At 38.7% G+C, this 25996-nt stretch overlaps 1 protein-coding gene across 1 annotated transcript; it reads left to right on the top strand.

Annotated features, from left to right (window-relative positions):
* Positions 1 to 9529: 9529 nt before the first annotated feature.
* On the top strand, positions 9530 to 15703 carry LOC145876280 (uncharacterized). The gene is made up of 2 exons (XM_082972069.1): positions 9530 to 9545; positions 13929 to 15703. The coding sequence occupies exons 1-2, from the start codon at positions 9530 to 9532 to the stop codon at positions 15506 to 15508; spliced, it is 1596 nt and encodes a 531-aa protein (XP_082828195.1). The 3' UTR covers positions 15509 to 15703.
* Positions 15704 to 25996: the final 10293 nt, after the last annotated feature.

The following is a 25996-nucleotide window of genomic DNA, read 5'->3' as shown; positions in this document are numbered from 1 at the left end:
AATAATAATAATAATAATTCACTGTTTGTTAAGGTAGTTATAGACAGTACAGCAACAATAATAATAATAATAATAATAATAATAATAATAATAATAATAATTAGTCTCTGTTTGTTAAGGTAGTTATAGACAGTACAGCAACAATAATAATAATAATAATAATAATAATAATAATAATAATAAGTCACTGTTTGTTAAGGTAGTTATAGACAGTACAGCAACAATAATAATAATAATAATAATAATAATAATAATAATAATAATAATTAGTCTCTGTTTGTTAAGGTAGTTATAGACAGTACAGCAACAATAATAATAATAATAATAATAATAATAATAATAATAATAATAATAATAATAATAATAATAATAATAAGTCACTGTTTGTTAAGGTAGTTATAGACAGAACAACAACAATAATAATAATAATAATAATAATAATAATAATAATAATAATAATAATTAGTCTCTGTTTGTTAAGGTAGTTATAGACAGTACAGCAACAATAATAATAATAATAATAATAATAATATTAATAATAATAATAATCATAATAATAATAATAATAATAATAATAATAATAATAATAATAATAAGTCACTGTTTGTTAAGGTAGTTATAGACAGAACAACAACAATAATAATAATAATAATAATAATAATAATAATAATAATAATAATAATAAGTCACTGTTTGTTAAGGTAGTTATAGACAGAACAACAACAATAATAATAATAATAATAATAATAATAACAATAATAATAATAATAATACGTCGCTGTTTGTTAAGGTAGTTATAGACAGTACAGCAACACAAGGCCATGTCTCACACGTATTTGTATTCACTAACAGTAGACTATTTATTGTCTTTCAATCTGTTCTTTTCTAAACGTATCTGAGAATGTAGACAGAAGGGCTAAAACGGACATGATTGATCCGAGGAGGAAATTGTTGATCCATTCTGGAAGTTTTTTTTTTTGCATCAAGTGAGAGATGTTATATTATGTAAAGTAGACTAGGTTATAATGTATAATAGCAGTTTGTTAGTGATATGCAGATCAAGGTCTATACCTCGGCTATAACCTACATATCATAGATGACCAGTCTAAACCTGTTCAGATCAACATAATGTTATAGTCCTACCAGTAGCAGGAAAGAGAATGTACTGCATATAACCTACATATCATAGATGACCAGTCTAAACCTGTTCAGATCAACATAATGTTATAGTCCTACCAGTAGCAGGACAGAGAATGTACTGTATATAACCTACATATCATAGATGACCAGTCTAAACCTGTTCAGATCAACATAATGTTATAGTCCTACCAGTAGCAGGACAGAGAATGTACTGTATATAACCTACATATCATAGATGACCAGTCTAAACCTGTTCAGATCAACATAATGTTATAGTCCTACCAGTAGCAGGACAGAGAATGTACTGTATATAACCTACATATCATAGATGACCAGTCTAAACCTGTTCAGATCAACATAATGTTATAGTCCTACCAGTAGCAGGACAGAGAATGTACTGTATATAACCTACATATCATAGATGACCAGTCTAAACCTGTTCAGATCAGTTCACAGAGAACATCAGGTTTGTCGGCATGATAAGTGATCATAGCCTTATAATAGTTTGTAGGTAGTCTAGACCAACAGTACGAGAGTCTGCCCGTCTTTCCTACATACCAACACATTTATTCAATGTTACCGAGAAATATGTGCCACAGTTTCATCAGCCATTTTTGTAACTGCGTAGACTACACACTTACTTTCACGTTCATATGAGGAAATCACAAAACTTCTGACAGTCACTGGTGCAGCCGCCTGTTTTCTTGCAGATGAAGTAGCTTTCACAGGCAGCTCATTCAACCGGCCTAAACAACAGTAAATACAAGATGTCAAATGGTCAAAAGTGAATCTCAATAGAGCCATATACATTAGAGAGAGGTATATTGCTGCAGATGTTGGATCTTAATTTGAGCCAGTTTGCTACACCAGGAAAATAATCCTGCAGAAACAGGACATTTGAATTATTGTGTGGATTATAATTAATTATAATTAATGAACAGTTTTAAAATGGAAAAGTGGAATTTATCATCTTCAGAAACCTTTTCTAAAGTTTAATTACACTCAATTACACTACAAGTTTAGTTTTTCTGCAACAGGGTGATCAAATTAAGATCCTACATCTGTACAGAGTTTATGTCTTTATCTGAAAAGGGCAGTTTGAATTATTAGCAATAACATTGCAACTGTCAGCTGATGTAAACCTCTGTGATTGGATGTTATAGACCCCCATTCATATCCCCATGTACAATTATGTGTACAGATGTAGGATCTTAATTTGATCACCCCCCACTGCAGAATAACTTTCCAGCAATGCAGGAAATGTAAAACTTGTAGTGTATTTGAGGTTTAAAAAGGCTTCTGAAGTTTGTAATTTCCACTTAGAAATTTCAGACTTGTGTTTTCCTTACGAAAAATGTAGTAACCCCTACAAAAATGTCCATTAATTATAATTCACATAATAATTCACATTTTCTGTTGCTGCAGGAATATTTTCCTGCTGTAGTAAACTGGCTCAAATGAAGATCCTACGTGCAAATGTACTTGGTGAATAAAGGTGATTGTGATTCTACAAAGGTTGAGTCTCTAGATTCCCTTGCTGCTCTGGAGAAATAATGAAATGGTTGTCATGGTGATTTAAACAGGGACCTGGTTACCTCCCAACTCTGATGTCATTTGTTACATTTCACCCTGTTGATAAAGGCAGCTACAAGGATGAACCCAGAAGACAACTCTAAATCAACACTCACTGATATTATCCTGAAATCCTTTCACTCATATTGTGGTGTCTCTTCGTTTAACAGATAGTCTATGATATTAATATTGTAGCAAACAGTGGTGCAGGGCAGTGAACCCAGGTCGCTGGTGAACAAGGAAAAAACCCTATGCAGCGCACAAATAGGGTTAACCCAGTATTTATTCATTTATTTTACTAGGCAAGTCAGTTAAGAACAAATTCTTATTTTCAATGACGGCTTAGGAAAAGTGGGTTAACTGCCTTGTTCAGGGGTAAACAACTGATTTTTACCTTGTCAGCTCAGAGATTTGATCTTGCAGCATTTCTGTTACTAGTCCAACGCTCTAACTAACCACTAGAGCGTTGGAGCGCAGCTACCTGCCGCCCCAAGTAAGATTAACCCAGTATCAGTATTAATATTGTTAACCCAGTATCAGTATCAATAGTGTTAACCCAGTATCAGTATTAATAGTGTTAACCCAGTATCAGTATCAATAGGGTTAACCCAGTATCAGTATCAATAGGGTTAACCCAGTATCAGTATCAATAGGGTTAACCCAGTATCAGTATTAATAGGGTTAACCCAGTATCAGTATTAATAGGGTTAACCCAGTATCAGTGTTAATAGTGTTAACCCAGTATCAGTATCAATAGTGTTAACCCAGTATCAGTATTAATAGTGTTAACCCAGTATCAGTATCAATAGTGTTAACCCAGTATCAGTATCAATAGGGTTAACCCAGTATCAGTATTAATAGTGTTAACCCAGTATCAGTATCAATAGGGTTAACCCAGTATCAGTATCAATAGGGTTAACCCAGTATCAGTATTAATAGGGTTAACCCAGTATCAGTATTAATAGTGTTAACCCAGTATCAGTATCAATAGGGTTAACCCAGTATCAGTATCAATAGGGTTAACCCAGTATCAGTATTAATAGGGTTAACCCAGTATCAGTATTAATAGTGTTAACCCAGTATCAGTATCAATAGTGTTAACCCAGTATCAGTATCAATAGGGTTAACCCAGTATCAGTATCAATAGTGTTAACCCAGTATCAGTATTAATAGGGTTAACCCAGTATCAGTATTAATAGGGTTAACCCAGTATCAGTATTAATAGTGTTAACCCAGTATCAGTATCAATAGGGTTAACCCAGTATCAGTATCAATAGGGTTAACCCAGTATCAGTGTTAATTAGTCCCGTGCTTCAGCTACTCAGACCCCTCACACATCCGGTCCATTCTGATGACCTCACAGACACCATACCACTTCTGACACCAATGTAGCAAACAGCTGGGCAGGGAAGTGAACCCAGGTCGCACCTGAACTATAGTATCTGAATATTGATATATTGAATTTGACTTGACCACATCCAGTCAGCTCCATTTTGTCTGATTAAACTGACACCAACCTGTCTCAGTAGTAGTAGACTGTTAGGAGTGTTTTACTGTCATTCACTATACTAACATTACACCAACCTGTCTCAGTAGTAGTAGACTGTTAGGAGTGTTTTACTGTCATTCACTATACTAACATTACACCAACCTGTCTCAGTAGTAGTAGACTGTTAGGAGTGTTTTACTGTCATTCACTATACTAACATTACACCAACCTGTCTCAGTAGTAGTAGACTGTTAGGAGTGTTTTACTGTCATTCACTATACTAACATTACACCAACCTGTCTCAGTAGTAGTAGACTGTTAGGAGTGTTTTACTGTCATTCACTATACTAACATTACACCAACCTGTCTCAGTAGTAGTAGACTGTTAGGAGTGTTTTACTCTCATTCACTATACTAACATTACATTTAATTTATCTACACACTTTACAATAATCCCTGGCAGGATTCTCACCTTGAAACTTCATTGTGATTATTTTCTGTTCTGTTCTGAATATTCTGATGGGTGAGGCCTGAGCTGGAATGTGAAGCTAACTGAAGCTGGCTAGCTTTAGAAAACCAGTATATCAAGCCTGTATCATAGTATACCCCTCAGGCTACGTTCAGGTTTCAGCAAGAGGCAGGTATCAACATGCCGAGTCGTAGGCGACAACCTGGGTTGTATTCATTAGTTTACTCCACAGCCAACAGTTTTAAGATGTTAAATAAAACATAAACCGTTTACTCTAAACGCTGCACAATGTGACCTAACCGGTTTCTGTTGCCAAACGTTTTGCTACGGTGGGCACTAATGAATACACACAAACTGTTTTGAGGAAGTGTAAGTTGTTGTTAGTCTCTCCACAATATTTTTGTCTCTCTTTCACACAACATACCTTCCTGAGTGAAAAGAGTTAACTGTAGATTATAAAGAGAACATGTTTGTTTGTTACTTGTTGTGTTTTAAGCCTGTTTTGAGAAGACAAGTCTATAGACCTATGATACAGTACACTCTTAGAATAAAGGGTTCCAAACGGGTCCTCCGGCCGTCCCCATAGGAGAACGCTTTTGGGTTCCAGGTAGAACCCTTCTGGCTTCCATGTAGAACCCTCTGTGGAAAGGGTTCTTCACGGAACCCAAAAGTGTTCTACCTAGTACCAAAAAGGGTTCTACAAAGGGTTCTCCTATGGGGACAGCCAAAGAACCCTTTTAGATTCTAGATAGTGTAGGAGCGATCACCCTGGGGCACACAGATGAGCACAGAACGAATTCACCCCACGCATCTAATTTATATCAAAAACATTTTATGGAGAATAGGACTATTATAACACTGTCCACCAAAAATATAATTAACTATATGAATACACATAACAATATCATCAACTATATTAATACACATAACAATACCATCAACTATATTAATACACACAACAATACCATCAACTATATGAATACACATAACAATATCATCAACTATATTAATACACATAACAATATCACCAACTATATTAATACACACAACAATACCATCAACTATATGAATACACATAACAATATCATCAACTATATTAATACACATAACAATACCATCAACTATATTAATACACATGACAATATCATCAACTATATTAATACACATGACAATATCATCAACTATATGAATACACATGACAATATCATCAACTATATTAATACACATAACAATATCATCAACTATATTAATACACATGACAATATCATCAACTATATTAATACACATAACAATACCATCAACGATATGAATACACATGACAATCGTCGTCTTACCTTTTATCTCTCAATATAAACAGAGTCTGTAATGATCATTCGGTCGTCGAAAGTTACTTTCGTTTGCTCTGCTCATTTACATATCAGGTTCTGCCTGTTCTCTCTCCGAGTCCCTCTCTCTTTACAGCTCTTACAATGAGCCTTGGCAAACATTCTACAACTGTCTGGAAGTCTATTGGAGGGATGTGACACCATTCTTCCACAAGAAATTACAGCATTTGGTGTTTTATTGATGGTAAATTTTCAATTGTGTTGAGACTCTGACCTGTCCAATGAGCCACATTGATTAAAGAATCCTACAGTACCAAAACACCCTCTCTCTCACACACACACACACACACACACACACACACACACACACACACACACACACACACACACACACACACACACACACACACACACACACACACGCGCAGTGCAGTAATTAGAATCCCAGTCTACTGTACACTCCCATCCTCTGCCTCTCTCCATCACTTTCTCTGTGTCGTCTGTTGCTGTCTCTGTTGGTGAGGGTTAGGCCTACTACAATACAACATTCACAACATGACAACACAACTACACAACACCATTAAATACAGTTGGTTACTACAATACAACATTCACAACATGACAACACAACTACATAACACCATTAAATACAGTTGGTTACTACAATACAACATTCACAACATGACAACACAACTACATAACACCATTAAATACAGTTGAGGGTTACTACAATACAACATTCACAACATGACAACACAACTACATAACACCATTAAATACAGTTGGTTACTACAATACAACATTCACAACATGACAACACAACTACACAACACCATTAAATAAGGTTGGTTACTACAATACAACATTCACAACATGGCAACACAACTACATAACACCATTAAATACAGTTGTTTCCTACAATACAACATTCACAACATGACAACACAACTACATAACACCATTAAATACAGTTGAGGGTTACTACAATACAACATTCACAACATGACAACACAACTACACAACACCATTAAATACAGTTGGAATGTAGTTAGAACTCTCAAACTGTTTCCATCAAACAGAAAAACAACCAGAAAGCTGGATCAACACCTTTAGATTTCTAGATGCTGCATGTTGCTGTTTCATTACCCAGACAGCTGTTTAAGGTCATACCAAGGCAGAGTGCAGTATCAGCATTTTAAGGGTCATAGGTCAGATCAGTGGTCATGGTTGATATGCATGGACTAGAAAACAAATTTAAAGTCATTTTTCTCAGATTCACTGTTTGTGTAGATGCTGTTTGTCTATGTAGGACAGTAGTTCAGGTGGCTGTTTGTGTAGATGCTGTTTGTCTATGTAGGACAGTAGTTCAGGTGGCTGTTTGTGTAGATGTTGTTTGTCTTTGTAGGACAGTAGTTCAGGTGGCTGTTTGTGTAGATGCTGTTTGTCTTTGTAGGACACTAGATCAGGTGGCTGTTTGTGTAGATGCTGTTTGTCTTTGTAGGGCAGTAGTTGGCTTCCCTTGTACCTTAGTCTGCCTCCTGTCCCTCCTATCTCCATGGTTGCACCTTCCTGAAAACAATGACTCCATACTTTGCTGAAACCTGTTCTGCCAGATCATGTCCTTAAAGACTAGAATGTTCCATTGTGGTTACCCAAAAAGATGACAAGATAGTTCACACATTTATCATCCAGGGTTACTGTCAAACAGACATGTGACATTTCTGGTTTGTCCATAACTTGTTTCCTGCTTGTAGCAGGCCGTGTTAACAGGAATCATTTTCTCTAACTAGAAGTCATGTGATTTTGTCACGCTTGTCGTCGGTGATGGAGGACCAAAACGCAGCAGGTATGTGAATGCTCATCTTGATTTTTAATTATCTTCAAAAATGAACATACAAAATAACGAAAAAACGAACACTCGACAAATAAACAGTCTGGTAAGGCACAAGGCTATACACAGAATAATCACCCACAAATCACACACACAAACACACCCTCATATATGGGACTCTCAATCAAAGGCAGATAGACAACACCTGCCTTCAACTGAGAGTCCCAACCCCAATTAACCAAACATAGAAACACACACACCAGACTAACCATAGAATACAAACACATAGACCATCAACCAAAAACCCGGAAATACTAAATCAAACACCCTTTACACAAACACACCACCCCGAACCACATAAAACAAATACCCTCTGCCACGTCCTGACCAAACTACAAAAACAATTAACCTTATACTGGCCAGGACGTGACACACCACCTCTGTCGTGTACCAGTTCACCACTGGCCTGAAATAAACCCTCAATTCAGAGGTCAGGTCTTAGTCTTACGGATCCTGGATCCACCCGTGCACGGTTTCCAGCAGTTCCTTGGGACGACAGAGGCAGGTATTGAGATCCGGCTCGAAGGACCAAGTTGTCACGAGAATTTTCATCCCAATGTTATTAACTCAAAACTCACTATATGCTTTGACCAATTCCCCGGGGGTTGTAAGGCCCCGGTTAATAGAAGAATTCGACAAAGTCCCAGAAGTCAGCAAAAGGTTAGTTCTTTATTGAGAGAGCTCTTAATATCATACAATGTACACAGCCTTTTATACCTAACATTTGGTCATAACATATGTCATACTCCTTACAAATGCCCCTCCTCTTCTTTAACCTGTCTGGGCTAGGGGGCAGTATTTTCACGGCCGGATAAAAAACGTACCCGATTTAAACTGGTTACTACTCTTTTCCAGTATATTCGGATATAAAACACTCCAAAGTTTGTAAAATTGTTTGAATGGTGTCTGTGAGTATAACAGAACTCATATGGCAGGCCAAAACCTGAGAAGATTCCATACAGGAAGTGCCCTGTCTGGCCCATAAATGGCATTCTTCTGCTTCTGTGGCATCTCTATTGAAAATACAGCATCTCTGCTGTAACGTGACAATTTCTAAGGTTCCAATAGGCTCTCTGAAGGAGAATGAGTTATGAATTAACAGGTATAAATGATGGGTTATGAATTAACAGGTATAAATGATGGGTTATGAATTAACAGGTATAAATGATGGGTTATGAATTAACAGGTATAAATGATGGGTTATGAATTAACACATCCCCTGCGAGCCCAGGCATTTTAATACCTTCAGGATTTCTTACGGTCCATGTGCAATGTATATGGTTATCTCTGTCTCTCTCTCCATCTCTTCTTTAACAAGCAGCCATGTTGTTGTCATTCCACTAGGGACCTGTTTTCAGCATTTTAAGTCTCCAGTCAATAACCGGTACACTGGGATTATCCCTCAACACCCTTTACACATGTACTGTACTGGGATTATCCCTCTACACCCTTTACACATGTACTGTACTGGGATTATCCCTCTACACCCTTTACACATGTACTGCACTGGAATAATCCCTTTACACCCTTTACACATGTACTGCACTGGGATTATCCCTCAACACCCTTTACACATGTACTGCACTGGGATTATCCCTCTACACCCTTTACACATGTACTGCACTGGAATTATCTCTCTATACATGTACTGCACTCAGGGTACAATTACATGAAATTTTCTCAAGCGCAATTCCTGAGGGGGACACCAAAAGTAGTGCTGTAACACATAGCCTACATTGTAATATGGTAAATGTATATTGAGGAACCAAAGAAATAAGGTGTTTGCCGTACTCCTAACTACCGGTACCCAAAACTACACAACTAATCACAACAGCAATACCATTGCCTTTAACAAATCTTAGTTCAGTCACCAGTTTAAGTTGAGAGTGGGGGTATCCATGGCATTTTCCAATTATGTTCCTATTTTACTAGTCCAAAAAATTGAGAACCTTTCATAATGTTGCCAAACAAAGACTCAACAAACTTACCTGAGACTCCCTGTCTCTGCCAGTCTGTCCCTGCATATCTGTCCCCAACTCTGCTGTCTGTGTGCCATCTGTTGCCTGCTCTGCCTAATGACATCATTGTGAAACATTTCCATTAGAATTTCATTTCTTTCTTATGAACTTTTTATCAACTAGTCTTTGAGATATTAGGCTACTAGGGATCTTACTATGCGTTTTGGTGTATTGAAAAATACTCTGATGTCCGTCTTTTATTTTTCTGCCATTAGTCTAGTCGCTAATGCTAACTAGCTATTATCTCCGACCATGAGTTCACTAAGATACTCTCCTCCTGTTAAAGAGGAGGTCTGTTGGACGGAGAAAGAAGCTCTGGGGCTGAACATTGTCGTGAAAGAGGAGGAGGAAGAGGAGGCTGTTACAATACAAAAACAAGTAGAGGGTGAGGCTGTTACAGTGAAAGAAGAAGAGAAAGACGTTTCAGAGAAAGAAGAGGAAGACGCGTTCAGAGTGAAAGAGGAGGAGGATGTTACAGTAAAAGAAGAGGAGGATGCAGTTTATGGAGTGAAAGAGTGAAAGAAGAGGAGGAAGAGAAAGAAAATGAAGACGTTTTTGGAATGAAGGATGAAGAGGGGGAGATTACTGTCACATTAGAGGAGGACGAAGAAGAGAAGACTGGAGAACTGATTAACACCAGTAAATACAGTGAGTACTATCTAATAAAACAGGGACATTGATCTGATTAACACCAGTAAATACAGTGAGTACTATCTAATAAAACAGGGACATTGATCTGATTAACACCAGTAAATACAGTGAGTACTATCTAATAAAACAGGGACATTGATCTGATTAACACCAGTAAATACAGTGAGTACTATCATATAAAACAGGGACATTGATCTGATTAACACCAGTAAATACAGTGAGTACTATCTAATAAAACAGGGACATTGATCTGATTAACACCAGTAAATACAGTGAGTACTATCTAATAAAACAGGGACATTGATCTGATTAACACCAGTAAATACAGTGAGTACTATCTAATAAAACAGGGACATTGATCTGATTAACACTAGTAAATACAGTGAGAACTCTCTAATAAAACAGGGACATTGATCTGATTAACACCAGTAAATACAGTGAGTACTATCTAATAAAACAGGGACATTGATCTGATTAACACCAGTAAATACAGTGAGTACTATCTAATAAAACAGGGACATTGATCTGATTAACACCAGTAAATACAGTGAGTACTATCTAATAAAACAGGGACATTGATCTGATTAACACCAGTAAATACAGTGAGTACTATCTAATAAAACAGGGACATTGATCTGATTAACACCAGTAAATACAGTGAGTACTATCTAATAAAACAGGGACATTGATCTGATTAACACCAGTAAATACAGTGAGTACTATCTAATAAAACAGGGACATTGATCTGATTAACACCAGTAAATACAGTGAGTACTATCTAATAAAACAGAGACATTGATCTGATTAACACCAGTAAATACAGTGATTACTATCTAATAAAACAGGGACATTGATCTGGTTAACACCAGTAAATACAGTGAGTACTATCTAATAAAACAGGGACATTGATCTGATTAACACCAGTAAATACAGTGAGTACTATCTAATAAAACAGGGACATTGATCTGATTAACACCAGTAAATACAGTGAGTACTATCTAATAAAACAGGGACCTTGATCTGATTAACACCAGTAAATACAGTGAGTACTATCTTATAAAACAGGGACACAAACTCTGCAGTTGTTGAACTAATGTGTGATTTTTAAAAGGGCATTCTACACTCAAATATGTTTTTGTACTGTATGAATTGTTCATGACGTCCTCCAGGGATTTTTAAACTTTTCCTGTTGAAAAGTGAAATAAATACAGTAAAGTATAAACACACTAATGGGAAACAAATAAATGTTTTGAGCAAAATAGTGTTTTTTTAACAACTGCAAACTAGAAGGAGTGAGTGATGTCATAGTAAGGCCTTCAAGGAGTTGGCTTGATGGGAAGTCGTGATGTCATCCAATAGGAGACTGATCTTCATGTGAATATTCATTATTCTTTTTAAAATCCTTCCTGTTCTGTCAAGTTGGTTGTTGATCATTGCTAGAAAGCCGTTTTCAAGTCTTGCATTGACTTTCAAGATGATTTAAGTCCAAACTGTAACTAGGTCACTCAGGAACATTCAATGTCATCTTGGTAAGCTCCTCCAGTGTAGATTTGGCCTTGTGGTTTAGGTTATTGTCCTGTTAGGACGTTTTTCTGTATTCAGATCTCTGAAATGCACTCTACCTACGTAACATTTAGTGTCTCCTTATGTTACGCTGGCAAAACAGTTTTTATGGGCACAGAAATCCTAAATAATTTCAGAGTTTGCTAAATCCAATGGTTCTAACCGAGAGTCACCTTAACTTTATTGACAACACCCAAATAGATACTGTCATTAACGTTGTTCTTCAATAATTACACATAATACTTAATACTGTAGCTGTTTAGTTACAGTCACATGTTCAACTATCATCAGCTGATCCAGGAAATCATTTTCTGAATGACAGTCACATGACAAACATCACGACATGCAACAACAACCAAAGTGCTTCTTCATTCATTACTCTGGTAAAGACAGTTATGCCGTGCTCCACGTTGGATCCAACATCCCTAACAAATTGATGTTTATAATGCGTTATTGTCTGCTAGATTTACAGTAGGGTCTTGTTAGTCTGTTTGGACACAGAGATACTTAGCTCATAATGTGTAGAGAACTGTTCCTTGATGGATAGGCTATTGTACAACACACAGAGCTATTTTCCTTTATTCAGGACATTTAGAATGACAACACATTACAGAGTAGCCTAGTGGGATTATTCACAAAATTATCTGGTGATCAGGTTATGAAATGTCATGACAAAGACATGTTAGTTTCCATGTTTCACCTGAAATATTAAATTATATATAGTCTTAGGTGAAGTAGGTCTATGTTGTTGTTAGGTGAAGTTATGGGTCCTACAGTAGGTCTATGTTGTTAGGTGAAGTTATGGGTCTTACAGTTGGTCTATGTTATTGTTAGGTGAAGTTATGGGCCAATTTGTTAAACACTTAGTGTACAAACCCTCATTGTCAGGCTGATGTTAAAGCTAGCCAAATAGCATTTTACTGGTTGAAGTGTTTTTTAAGTATAAATCAGTTGATATGCGACAATAACACAAACATATTAAGTAGGTGATTCAAGCGAGTCTTACAATTATAATCCATATTTAATGTGAAATGCACTCATAAGCAACCTGTAAATGGAGGCTATTTTTGCTGTCAGCCTATGAGAACTCCCCTGAGTTTCCCCCACGGTGGTGAATTAGTGAATAGACACAGAGCTTAATGTGAGTTTCCTTGAGTAGCACTCCTGATCTTGTGCTGTAATATTCAGAATACATTGTGAAAACTAAAATCTTTGCTCACTATTTTTTGCTCCAGGCAGATATACTACATCCATAACTAGTGGTTTCCTCATTACCAGATATACTACATCCATAACTAGTGGTTTCCTCATTACCAGATATACTACATCCATAACTAGTGGTTTCCTCATTACCAGATACACTACATCCATAACTAGTGGTTTCCTCATTACCAGATATACTACATCCATAACTAGTGGTTTCCTCATTACCAGATATACTACATCCATAACTAGTGGTTTCCTCATTAGCAGGGAAGTGTTTCTGCAATCATTTTTGTGTGCGCATTGACCTCGTGTCGCAATTTTAGCAAACACAGAAAGGGGCCAATATTGGAGACCAAAAGTCATCTGGCACACTGCTTAGGGTTTCAACAACTTTAAAAACTTTTCTAGTTACTACTAGTGTGAAAACAAGACAAAATATGATTGTTGCTAAGTTGACTGTCTTAATTGTCAAATATTTTAACAGACGTCAATTGTTGTACAACTTCATGGGTATGCTCTGGGCATCACCTTTTACCTCAAATAAACAGTGGATTTCTGCTGTTGTGGACCTTTAATCATCTATCTGACTTTGTTGTTCACACAGGAGAGAGATGGGACTATCGTGGTTCCTCTGGGGAGCCTCAGCAACATCATGATGCTGACGAGGCAGAGAAGAGTCTCTCCAGATCAGAACTCCTCAAGAAACACCAGCGAGTTCACACAGGAGAGAAATCTCACTGCTGCTCTGACTGTGGGAAAAGATTAAACTCTTCACTAGGCCTTAAAATACATCAAAGAATTCACACTGGAGAGAAATCTTATGGCTGTGATCAATGTGGGAAGGGTTTTACTCAGCTAAACAGCCTGATAGTACACCAGCGGACACACACAGGAGAGAAACCTTATGGCTGTAATCAATGTGGGAAAAGTTTTACGACATCTAGCTATCTAACTATACACAAGAGAACACACACAGGAGAGAAACCTTATAGCTGTGATCAATGTGGGAAGAGTTTTTGTCAATCTAGCCATCTGACAGTGCACCAGAAAAGACACACAGGAGAGAAACCTTATAGCTGTACTCAATGTGGGAAGAGTTTTGTTACATCTAGCCAGCTCACATTACACCAGAGAACACACACAGGAGAGAAAACTTATTGCTGTGGTCAATGTGGGAAGAGTTTTACTAACTCTAGCAGTCTGACTCTACACCAGAGAATCCACACGGGAGAAAAACCTTATAGCTGTGGTCAATGTGGGAAGAGTTTTGTTCAATCTAGCCATCTGACTCAACACCAGAGAACACACACACGAGAGAAACCTTATAGCTGTGGTCAATGTGGGAAGAGTTTTACTAAATCTAGCAGTCTGACTAAACACCAGAGAATACACACAGGAGAGAAACCGTATAGCTGTGATCAATGTGGAAAGAGTTTTACTAAATCTAGCAGTCTGACTAAACACCAGAGAATACACACAGGAGAAAAATCTTATAGCTGTGGTCAATGTGGGAAGAGTTATGTTAAATATGCACATCTGACTCGACACCAGAGAACACACACAGGAGAAAAACCTTATAGCTGTGGTCAATGTGGGAAGAGTTTTGTTCAATCTAGCCATCTGACTCTACACCAGAGAATACACACAGGAGAGAAATCTTATAGCTGTTGTCAATGTGGAAAGAGTTTTGCTGCATCTGGCAGTCTGACTCGACACCAGCGAGTACACACAGGAGAGAAACCATTCCACTGTTCAGATTGTGGGAAAAGATTCTCAACTTCACAGAATTTGAAGACGCACCAGAGAACACACACAGGAGAGAAACCTTTTAGCTGTGATCAATGTGGGAAGAGTTTTACTACATCTAGCAGTCTGACTAAACACCAGAGAATACACACAGATGATAAACCTTATAGCTGTGATCAATGTGGGAAGAGTTTTGTTAAATCTACACATCTGACAGTGCACCAGAGAACACACACAGGAGAGAAACCTTATAGCTGTACTCAATGTGGAAAGAGTTTTACTAAATCTAGCAGTCTGACTCTACACCAGAGAATACACACAGGAGAAAAACCTTATAGCTGTGGTCAATGTGGGAAGAGTTTTGTTCAATCTACAGATCTGAGAGTGCACCAGAGAATACACAGAGGAGAGAAACCTCTTAGCTGTGACCATAGATAATCTGATAAAAGATCTCTGATCAAATATTAGAAAATACATTAAGGAGTTGTTTCATGATATCAATGAATTAATGTCACAATGTAGAATGTTTAAACATTGTAGAAGGAGTATTTTAATGATGTCACAATGTAGAACCCTAAACGTTTGTCCCCTGTTCTATTGATTTCAACATGATATGGATATTAGCCTCAGGGGGAAAATCCAGGCTCTGAAATGGAAGAGTTACTATTTATGTGATTTAACAAAAAGTGACTAACAAAAAAAGAGTTGTGTTACACTTACCACGTTGGCGACCCACTGGAATCAAAATGCAACACTTCAAAATGTAGCTAGCTGTTTTCTACAAATTGTCCTCTAACCAGGGATGTACACATTATTCCCAGATTCCGTGTGGTTTTGGAGCTGTTAGTTTTAACAGGACTTGCAACCTCATCTCCCTTCTGTCACACAAATGATTTTAGCGATGAGTTATGACAAATAAGTGTTGTGTTCCTTTGTTTAGGGACCCCTAAATTTAAATGTTTCACTCCAAAATGTAGCTGACTGTCTTCGGCAGGTTGTCCTCTAACCAGTGAGGTAAAATATATCTCCCATTTCCATGTGTTTTTTAGTTGTGTTAGTTTCAACAGCACGTACAACCTGATTTCCCCCCTAATCGATATCAGTGATTTATTGCTACTTGTCAAAACAACAGTGTTTCTGGTGCTTGTGCAGTTTATAAGGTGCTTGTTTTTAAAAAGTAATATGATTATTGTGGCAGATGTTTGTGTATATAGCACATGTTATGTTTAGGTTTTCAATTTATCACAAACTGTTTCTGCATATTGGTTATTGATTTGTACATGTTAAAACTGTGTTTTGACATTGGGGATATCCCACCTAGAAAAATGTAATTGAAAATACTTTGAAAAAAGGACTATGCAACCAAATATTTATTTATGCAACCAACTGACAATTTTTGGTACAATTATATTGACATTGTTGCCCTGCTATTAGAATATCAGGGTTCATTCTCAGATGTGCCAACCCAAATGTACTAGAGCATGACATTGGGGACTGGGCCCCGATCCAACAACATGCCTATCTAGTGAACCCTGAGAAGAGAGAGAAGCTCGAAATCAGACATGTCCGTGGTGAGGACAACTTGGTTGCTGATTGTGGGCAGTTAAAAAGTTTTGCGTTAGCCAGTGCGTTGCCATTGATTACAATTTATTTTGACTGGTTTTTTGGCGATGAGTTTTATCTCTTATTCTTTTCTGTATTTTTCATTCCAAGGGGACCAGAGTTCTAGAAGGGGGAAAAAATATAAAAAATCCAGAAGCGTTTTAGGAAGACAAGGTTTTTTTCTTGTTTTTAATTGTTGACAGCCAGTAGACACCATGTTTATATTGGTGAAGGTGAAGCATTGTAGTTGATTATAATGTGAAATGGAAGTTGTTTTCTGTTGGTGGTGAGCAAACTTTTAAGGTGTTAGTCTTTGGTTTTTCCATTTTGTTTTGAGGTTTGACTTTAGCACGTCTAGCTCGTTAGCACGTCTAGCTCGTTAGCACGTCTAGCCCGTTAGCACGTCTAGCTCGTTAGCACGTCTAGCTCCGTCAGCACGTCTAGCTCGTTAGCACGTAGGACGCACTGATTGGTGTCACCTCGTTAGTCAGTATGTGTTACACCTGTGCTGGCTTGTCCATCTCGTTAGTGGGAAGGTGTTTCACCTGAGCTGGTCCAGGTTCTATTTAAGAGTGTCTGGCCCAGTGCTCCAGTTGTCTTGATACATGTGGAGAGTCAACACCTTTAGTTGCTCCACCTTTTTGGTTTACTTCCTGTCTTTAAGTTTGGTGTGGGTTTTTCTTTTGTTTGTCTCTTCTTGGGCAGATTTAGTGGGTCTCATGGTGGGTGTCTTTTAGGTCCCAGTTGTTGTTACTAGTCAACTTTCAGTGGACACTGAGAGCAAAATTGCAAGATTATGTTATAATACTTTTATTGCATCAAATGGTTGTTTGATGCAACAGAATAGAGGGTTCTTAGAACTATTGTGTCTGTGTTCTACTGAGGATGGGCCTCTGGGAGAAAACACTGACAGGAGATTTACAATGTCTTTTGGGTGATAAAACCTAAAGAGACTGCATTCCAGAGCATGAGATAATGTTTCTGTTCTATATGGTACCAGGGAGAGATGACCCCAGGGCCAGACCCTGGTCTCTACACAAAGAGTACTGTTTTTACAGCAGATACTGTCTGCTGAGAATTATAAGTATCTTTCATACAAATCTTAACCTTGTGACCCGTTCTATACATCTGTTGTTCGTCATGTAGGTTGAAAGGGCTATAAAAGACCTTTGTACTTTTGTCCCGTGGGTCCACCAGCCATCATTATCGTAGGGCACTCAATTGATTCACTTTATATGTGTGTGTTGTATTGACCTGCTCCCTTATAAGTGAATAAAGATTTAGTTTAAGAATAACTCTGACTTGTGTGATAAGTTTGTCTCAATTAATATTAAAGAAATTCACCACAATTGGCGATGGGGATGTGAATCTTGACTTGGTGACCGCTCCTGGTGACCTGGGTAAATGGTGGTCCAGGGATCCCTCTAACTTGGGATCTCAGGGAGACCACACTTCGGGAACAGAACAAATGGACCCACCTTTGATCCGAGAGGCAGCGATCCAAGTGGATACCACATCTCGAACGTAGTTTTAAAAAAGAGGTGAGTGAAACACGCAAAGTGGAGTTTTTAGAAAATCCTCGTAGGCTCTGAGTGTGTATTCCTGTGTCTAGGTGTAAACAGGGCCCAGTCAGGAGGCTCTGAGTGTGTATTCCTGTGTGGAGGTGTAAACAGGGCCCAGTCAGGAGGCTCTGAGTGTGTATTCCTGTGTGGAGGTGTAAACAGGGCCCAGTCAGGAGGCTCTGAGTGTGTATTCCTGTGTGGAGGTGTAAACAGGGCCCAGTCAGGAGGCTCTGAGTGTGTATTCCTGTGTGGAGGTGTAAACAGGGCCCAGTCAGGAGGCTCTGAGTGTGTATTGCTGTGTGGAGGTGTAAACAGGGCCCAGTCAGTAGGCTCTGAGTGTGTTTTCCTGTGTAGAGGGGGCACCTTGGAGGTGTAAACAGGGCCCCCTCAGAAGTGGTGAATTCCAATGATTTTAAATGTGCTGCCAGGTATGCCCTGGGTTCGGTCATTTAGAGTTAAATATCTAGAATCTGTGTGAACGAGATGACAACTAGAATCTGTGTTTACTAGTTAAGACCATTTATGATATAGTACAAGATAGTAAGGTGCACCTGTAATTATTTTAAACCTGTAATTGTTTTAAACCTGTACCCCATTTTAGATATATTGAAAGATATAAATGTATGAGTTACATTATCCTAGGAACTAACCATGAGATAGAAATGTGGAAATATTCCCGCAGGTTAAAATATTGTTGAAAAACAACTAATTGATTAGGTATGTTTGGGAATAGCATTGTGTGACTGTGATATGAGAGTTGTGTGACTGAGTCATAATCTGATGTTTGGATAGTAACAGAGATCTATAGTTCCTCCTAGAGATCTATAGTTCCTCCTAGAGATCTATAGTTCCTCCTAGAGATCTATAGTTCCTCCTAGAGATCTATAGTTCCTCCTAGAGATCTATAGTTCCTCCTAGAGATCTATAGTTCCTCCTAGAGGTCTATAGTTCCTCCTAGAGATCTATAGTTCCTCACAGAGATCTATAGTTCCTCACAGAGATCTGTAGTTCCTCACAGAGATCTGTTGTTCCTCCTAGAGATCTATAGTTCCTCCTAGAGATCTATAGTTCCTCCTAGAGATCTATAGTTCCTCACAGAGATCTATAGTTCCTCCTAGAGATCTATAGTTCCTCCTAGAGATCTATAGTTCCTCCTAGAGATCTATAGTTCCTCCTAGAGATCTATAGTTCCTCCTAGAGATCTATAGTTCCTCACAGAGATCTATAGTTCCTCCTAGAGATCTATAGTTCCTCACAGAGATCTATAGTTCCTCCTAGAGATCTATAGTTCCTCCTAGAGATCTATAGTTCCTCCTAGAGATCTATAGTTCCTCCTAGAGGTCTATAGTTCCTCACAGAGATCTATAGTTCCTCCTAGAGATCTATAGTTCCTCCTAGAGATCTATAGTTCTTCCTAGAGATCTATAGTTCCTCCTAGAGATCTATAGTTCCTCCTAGAGATCTATAGTTCCTCCTAGAGATCTATAGTTCCTCCTAGAGATCTATAGTTCCTCACAGAGATCTATAGTTCCTCACAGAGATCTATAGTTCCTCCTAGAGATCTATAGTTCCTCCTAGAGATCTATAGTTCCTCCCAGAGATCTATAGTTCCTCCCAGAGATCTGTAGTTCCTCACAGAGATCTATAGTTCCTCACAGAGATCTATAGTTCCTCACAGAGATCTATAGTTCCTCACAGAGATCTATAGTTCCTCCTAGAGATCTATAGTTCCTCACAAAGATCTATAGTTCCTCACAGAGATCTATAGTTCCTCACAGAGGTCTATAGTTCCTCACAGAGATCTATAGTTCCTCCTAGAGATCTATAGTTCCTCCTAGAGTTCCTCCTAGAGATCTATAGTTCCTCCTAGAGATCTATAGTTCCTCCTAGAGATCTATAGTTCCTCACAGAGATCTATAGTTCCTCACAGAGATCTATAGTTCCTCACAGAGATCTATAGTTCCTCATAGAGGTCTATAGTTCCTCATATATAAATATGCTTAATCAGATGATTGACATGTGGATAATAAGCTTTATTATAACGTTATCTTGGGGTTCCGTTCCTTCACTGCCCATCATAGAAGATCACAGGGTGGTATTGAGAGGGGGATGACTGTGGAAATGAGTCTTAATCTGATGTTTGGATAGTAACATAGAAATATGCTGAATCAGATGATTGAAATGTGGATAATAAGCGGGATGATATTTTAGAAAGCAGCGGAAGATCTATAGTTCCTGGGAGGCTTGATTTTGCCGTGGTCTCTGGGAGGTTAGAGAACAGTTGAGGATCCCATGGTCATTGTCTGGGAAACTAAAGTTTATTTTTGGTTCTGCTGGGAGGATGTTTGGAGAGATGCTTCGTTGCTATGGAGAGTCCCTGAAAAAGCAAATGGAATGGTTGTCGTGACTACCTGAGAATTTCTTACGTTTTATATGGATTCTGTGAATATATGAACATATGATGAATTGTATGTGTGTATAATGATTACTAGAGATTTGATGAAGTAATACTGGGAATATAATTAGATACAATTTAAACAACCCATATGTAGACGAACATAGGCTTTGAGTTGGTATCTTTAATGGATCATTTGATAAAGATGAGGTTTAAGCATTATTAAACACTCTACAAAGTCTGGCCAGTTGTCTCAGAAACTGATGGGAGTGTGTCCACTTTAGGGTAAGTTACCCTAACGATGTAACTATAAAACGCTTATTGGATTTTCTCCGTCCGGGTACTACATTTCAAATACATGTAAATCTACATTTGAAATGGGGGGGGGGGTTCTTCCTGGTATGAGAGGAGTTGGGGGGGAGTTTAGTTAGTTAATTAACAAAGCTAACATTAGCTAGTTCATTATCACAAAAGTGAGAACTGCTCTAGACTCAAACTTACGTTAATGAGTGTAAAGCCATATTGTCTTTATGGAAACGATATACAATATATGGGAAAGAATATAGTTGAGGAAATAATCCAAACCTAGTTGTGCCTAGTTAGGACATAACGTTAGCTAGCTAGCTAACGGTACTGTACTGTAGCTCATACAACGCCGACGGTCAAACCCGGCTTTCTAATATTTACGTTCATTAACTATAGTAACGTTATGGAAGATATTCACAGAAAACCATCATTGTCTTCGTTATTCATTATTAGTATGTTATATTATTATAATAAATTATTTCGAGACATATTCAGAGCCAAACATTAACCCAACGTAACCTTTTTAACTGTTGTCGCATCCAAACTTGTCACTATCGTTTTCAGTTGTAATTGCGAAGTTCCCGGAAGAAGTCCAGCAACAACGGAGGTTCCTCGATGAACCCACCTTCTAACAAGTTCTTTGAAGAACCTTTTGGGGCTGTTTTTCATTGACCAAGAACCCTACGGTTCTTAGGTGGATCTGAGAACAACTCCAGAGACCACGGCAAAATCAAGCCTCCCAGGAATTATAGACCTTCCGCTGCTTTCTAAAATATCATCCCCCTCTCAATACCACCCCGTGATCTTCTATGATGGGCAGTGAAGGAACGGAACCCCAAGATAACGTTATAATAAAGCTTATTATCCACATGCCAATCATCTGATTAAGCATATTTATATATGAGGAACTATAGATCTCTGTGAGGAACTATAGATCTCTGTGAGGAACTATAGATCTCTGTGAGGAACTATAGATCTCTGTGAGGAACTATAGATCTCTAGGAGGAACTATAGATCTCTAGGAGGAACTATAGACCTCTAGGAGGAACTATAGATCTCTAGGAGGAACTATAGATCTCTAGGAGGAACTATAGATCTCTAGGAGGAACTATAGATCTCTAGGAGGAACTATAGACCTCTAGGAGGAACTATAGATCTCTAGGAGGAACTATAGATCTCTAGGAGGAACTATAGATCTCTAGGAGGAACTATAGATCTCTAGGAGGAACTATAGACCTCTAGGAGGAACTATAGATCTCTAGGAGGAACTATAGATCTCTAGGAGGAACTATAGATCTCTAGGAGGAACTATAGATCTCTGTTACTATCCAAACATCAGATTATGACTCAATCACACAACTCTCATACCACAGTCACACAACTCTCATACCACAGTCACACAACTCTCATATCACAGTCACACAACTCTCATATCAGAAAATATGAAATGGGGTCCAGGTTTAAAATAATTACATGTTTAAAACAATTACAGGTGCACCTTACTATCTTGTACTATATCATAAATGGTCTTAACTAGTAAACACAGATTCTAGTTGTCATCTAGTTCACACAGATTCTAGTTGTCATCTCGTTCACACAGATTCTAGTTGTCATCTCGTTCACACAGATTCTAGTTGTCATCTCGTTCACACAGATTCTAGTTGTCATCTCGTTCACACAGATTCTAGTTGTCATCTCGTTCACACAGATTCTAGTTGTCATCTCGTTCACACAGATTCTAGTTGTCATCTCGTTCACACAGATTCTAGTTATCATCTCGTTCACACAGATTCTAGATATTTAACGCTAAATGACCGAACCCAGGGCATACCTGGCAGCACGTTTAAAATCATTGGAATTCACCACTTCTGAGAGTCACACAGACACTTTTCAGAATGAGGTCCTTCTTCCAATAGAGTTTAACCAGGTACCGTGTTTCACACAGAACCCACAGTCACCCTGGCCCCTCACCCCTACAGACCAATCCCCACTGTGATCAATTCAGTGTCAGGACAGCTCTAGGTCGCCCGCAACCGACCAATGATAGGTGTCTGAGTCGACTGACTCTCAGATCATCCTCCACTGACTCGGCCCTGTTTACGCCTCCAAGGTGCCCCCTCACACAGGAATACACACTCAGAGCCTACTGACTGGGCCCTGTTTACACCTCCACACAGGAATACACACTCAGAGCCTCCTGACTGGGCCCTGTTTACACCTCCACACAGGAATACACACTCAGAGCCTACTGACTGGGCCCTGTTTACACTTCCACACAGGAATACACACTCAGAGCCTACTGACTGGGCCCTGTTTACACCTCCACACAGGAATACACACTCAGAGCCTACTGACTGGGCCCTGTTTACACCTCCACACAGGAATACACACTCAGAGCCTCCTGACTGGGCCCTGTTTACACCTCCACACAGGAATACACACTCAGAGCCTCCTGACTGGGCCCTGTTTACACCTCTACACAGGAATACACACTCAGAGCCTACTGACTGGGCCCTGTTTACACCTCCACACAGGAATACACACTCAGAGCCTCCTGACTGGGCCCTGTTTACACCTCCACACAGGAATACACACTCAGAGCCTCCTGACTGGGCCCTGTTTACACCTCCACACAGGAATACACACTCAGAGCCTACGAGGATTTTCTAAAAACTCCACTTTACGTGTTTCGCTCACCTCTTTATTTTTTTTAAACTACGTTCGAGATGTGGTATCCACTCGGCTCGCTGCCTCTCAGATCAAAGGTGGGTCCATCTGCTCCGTTCCTGAAGTGTGGTCTCCCTGAGATCCCAAGTTAGAGGGGTCCCTGGTGCACCATTTACCCAGGTCATCAGGAGCGGTCACCAAGTGAAGATTCACATCCCCATCGCCAAATGTGGTGTTAATTTCTTTAATATCAAATGAGGAGACAAACTTATCACACAAGTCAGAGTTACTCTAAAACTAAATCTTTATTCACTTATAAGGCAGCAGGTCAATACAACACACACATACAAAGTGAATCGATTGAGTGTTCTACGATAATGATGGCTGGTAGACGAATCACCCCCAGATGATTCATTGAGAGATGAATCACCCCCAGATGATTCATTGAGAGATGAATCACCCCCAGATGATTCATTGAGAGATGAATCACCCCCAGATGATTCGTTGAGAGATGAATCACCCCCAGATGATTCGTTGAGAGCCATGAGACAAAAGTACAAAGGTCTTTTAAAGCCAAGACACACCCCTTTCAACCTACATGACCAACAACAGATGTATAGAACGGGTCACAAGGTTAAGATTTGTATGAAAGATACTTATAATTCTCAGCAGACAGTATCTGCTGTAAAAACAGTACTCTGTGTAGAGACCAGGGTCTGGCCCTGGGGTCATCTCTCCCTGGTACCATATAGAACAGAAACATTAACTCATGTTCTGGAATGCAGTCTCTTTAGGTTTTATCACCCAAAAGACATTGTAAATCTCCTGTCAGTGTTTTCTCCCAGAGGCCCATCCTCAGTAGAACACACAGACACAATAGTTCTAAGAACCCTCTATTCTGTTGCATAAAACAACCATTTGATGCAATAAAAGTATTATAACATAATCTTGTAGTTTTGCTCTCAGTGTCCACTGAAAGTTGACTAGTAACAACAACTGGGACCTAAAAGACACCCACCATGAGACCCACTAAATCTGCCCAAGAAGAGGCAAACAAAAGAAAAACCCACACCAAACTTAAAGACAGGAAGTAAACCAAAAAGGTGGAGCAACTAAAGGTGTTGACTCTCCACATGTATCAAGACAACTGGAGCACTGGGCCAGACACTCTTAAATAGAACCTGGACCAGCTCAGGTGAAACACCTTCCCACTAACGAGATGGACAAGCCAGCACAGGTGTAACACATACTGACTAACCAGGCGACACCAATATGTACCCAAGACACATTTCAGTTGAATGCATTCAGTTGTACAATCAATCAATTCAGATCAAATTTATTTATATAGCCCTTCTTACATCAGCTGATATCTCAAAGTACTGTACAGAAACCCAGCCTAAAACCCCAAACAACAAACAATGCAGGTGTAGAAGCACGGTGCCGAGGAAAAACTCCCTAGGAAAAACTCCCTAGAAAGGCCAAAACCTAGGAAGAAACCTAGAGAGGAACCAGGCTATGAGGGGTGGCCAGTCCTCTTCTGGCTGTGCAGGGTGGATATTATAACAGAACATGGCCAAGATGTTTAAATGTTCATAGATGACCAGCAGGGTCAAATAATAATAATCACAGTGGTTGTCGAGGGTGCAACAAGTACCTCAGGAGTAAATGTCAGTTGGCTTTTCATAGCCAATCATTCAGAGTATCTCTACAACTTCCATTTCACGTAATCATCTACAAAGCTTCACCTTCTACAATATAAACATGGTGTCTACTGGCTGTCAACAATTAAAAACAAGAAAAAACACGTATTTCTAAATAATAATATACAATAGGATTCTTTTTTTTCTCCTTTTTCTTTCTATAGAATCCTAAATCCCACTAGCTTCTAGAACACTCCTCTTCCTAAAACTCACTAGCTTCTAGAACTCTCCTCTTTCTAAATCCCACTAGCTTCTAGAACACTCGTCTTCCTAAAACTCACTAGATTCTAGAACACTCGTCTTCCTAAAACTCACTAGATTCTAGAACACTCCTCTTCCTAAAACTCACTAGATTCTAGAACTCTCGTCTTCCTAAAACTCACTAGCTTCTAGAACTCTCGTCTCCTTGGAACGAGCCCAAACAAAACTCATCTCCAATACGGAAAAACGTGCAGCCAAAATAAATTCTGATCCATGGCAACGCACTGCCTAAACACAAAACACAAATCTTATATCCATTTGGGGGGAAATCAGGTTGAACCTGCTCCTGAAACTAACACAACAAAACAAAAAACACATGGAAATGGAGATATCTTTTACCTCACTGGTTAGAGGACAACCTGCAGAAGACAGTCAGCTACATTTTGGAGTGATGCATTTAAATGTAGGGGTCACTAAACAAAGGAACACAACA

Source organism: Salmo salar, unplaced genomic scaffold, assembly GCF_965601325.2.
Source record: "Salmo salar unplaced genomic scaffold, fSalSal1 ptg000536l, whole genome shotgun sequence".
Lineage (NCBI taxonomy): Eukaryota > Metazoa > Chordata > Actinopteri > Salmoniformes > Salmonidae > Salmo > Salmo salar.
The sequence above is the reverse complement of the archived record's forward strand: the minus strand, read 5'-3'. Positions and strand labels throughout refer to the sequence as shown.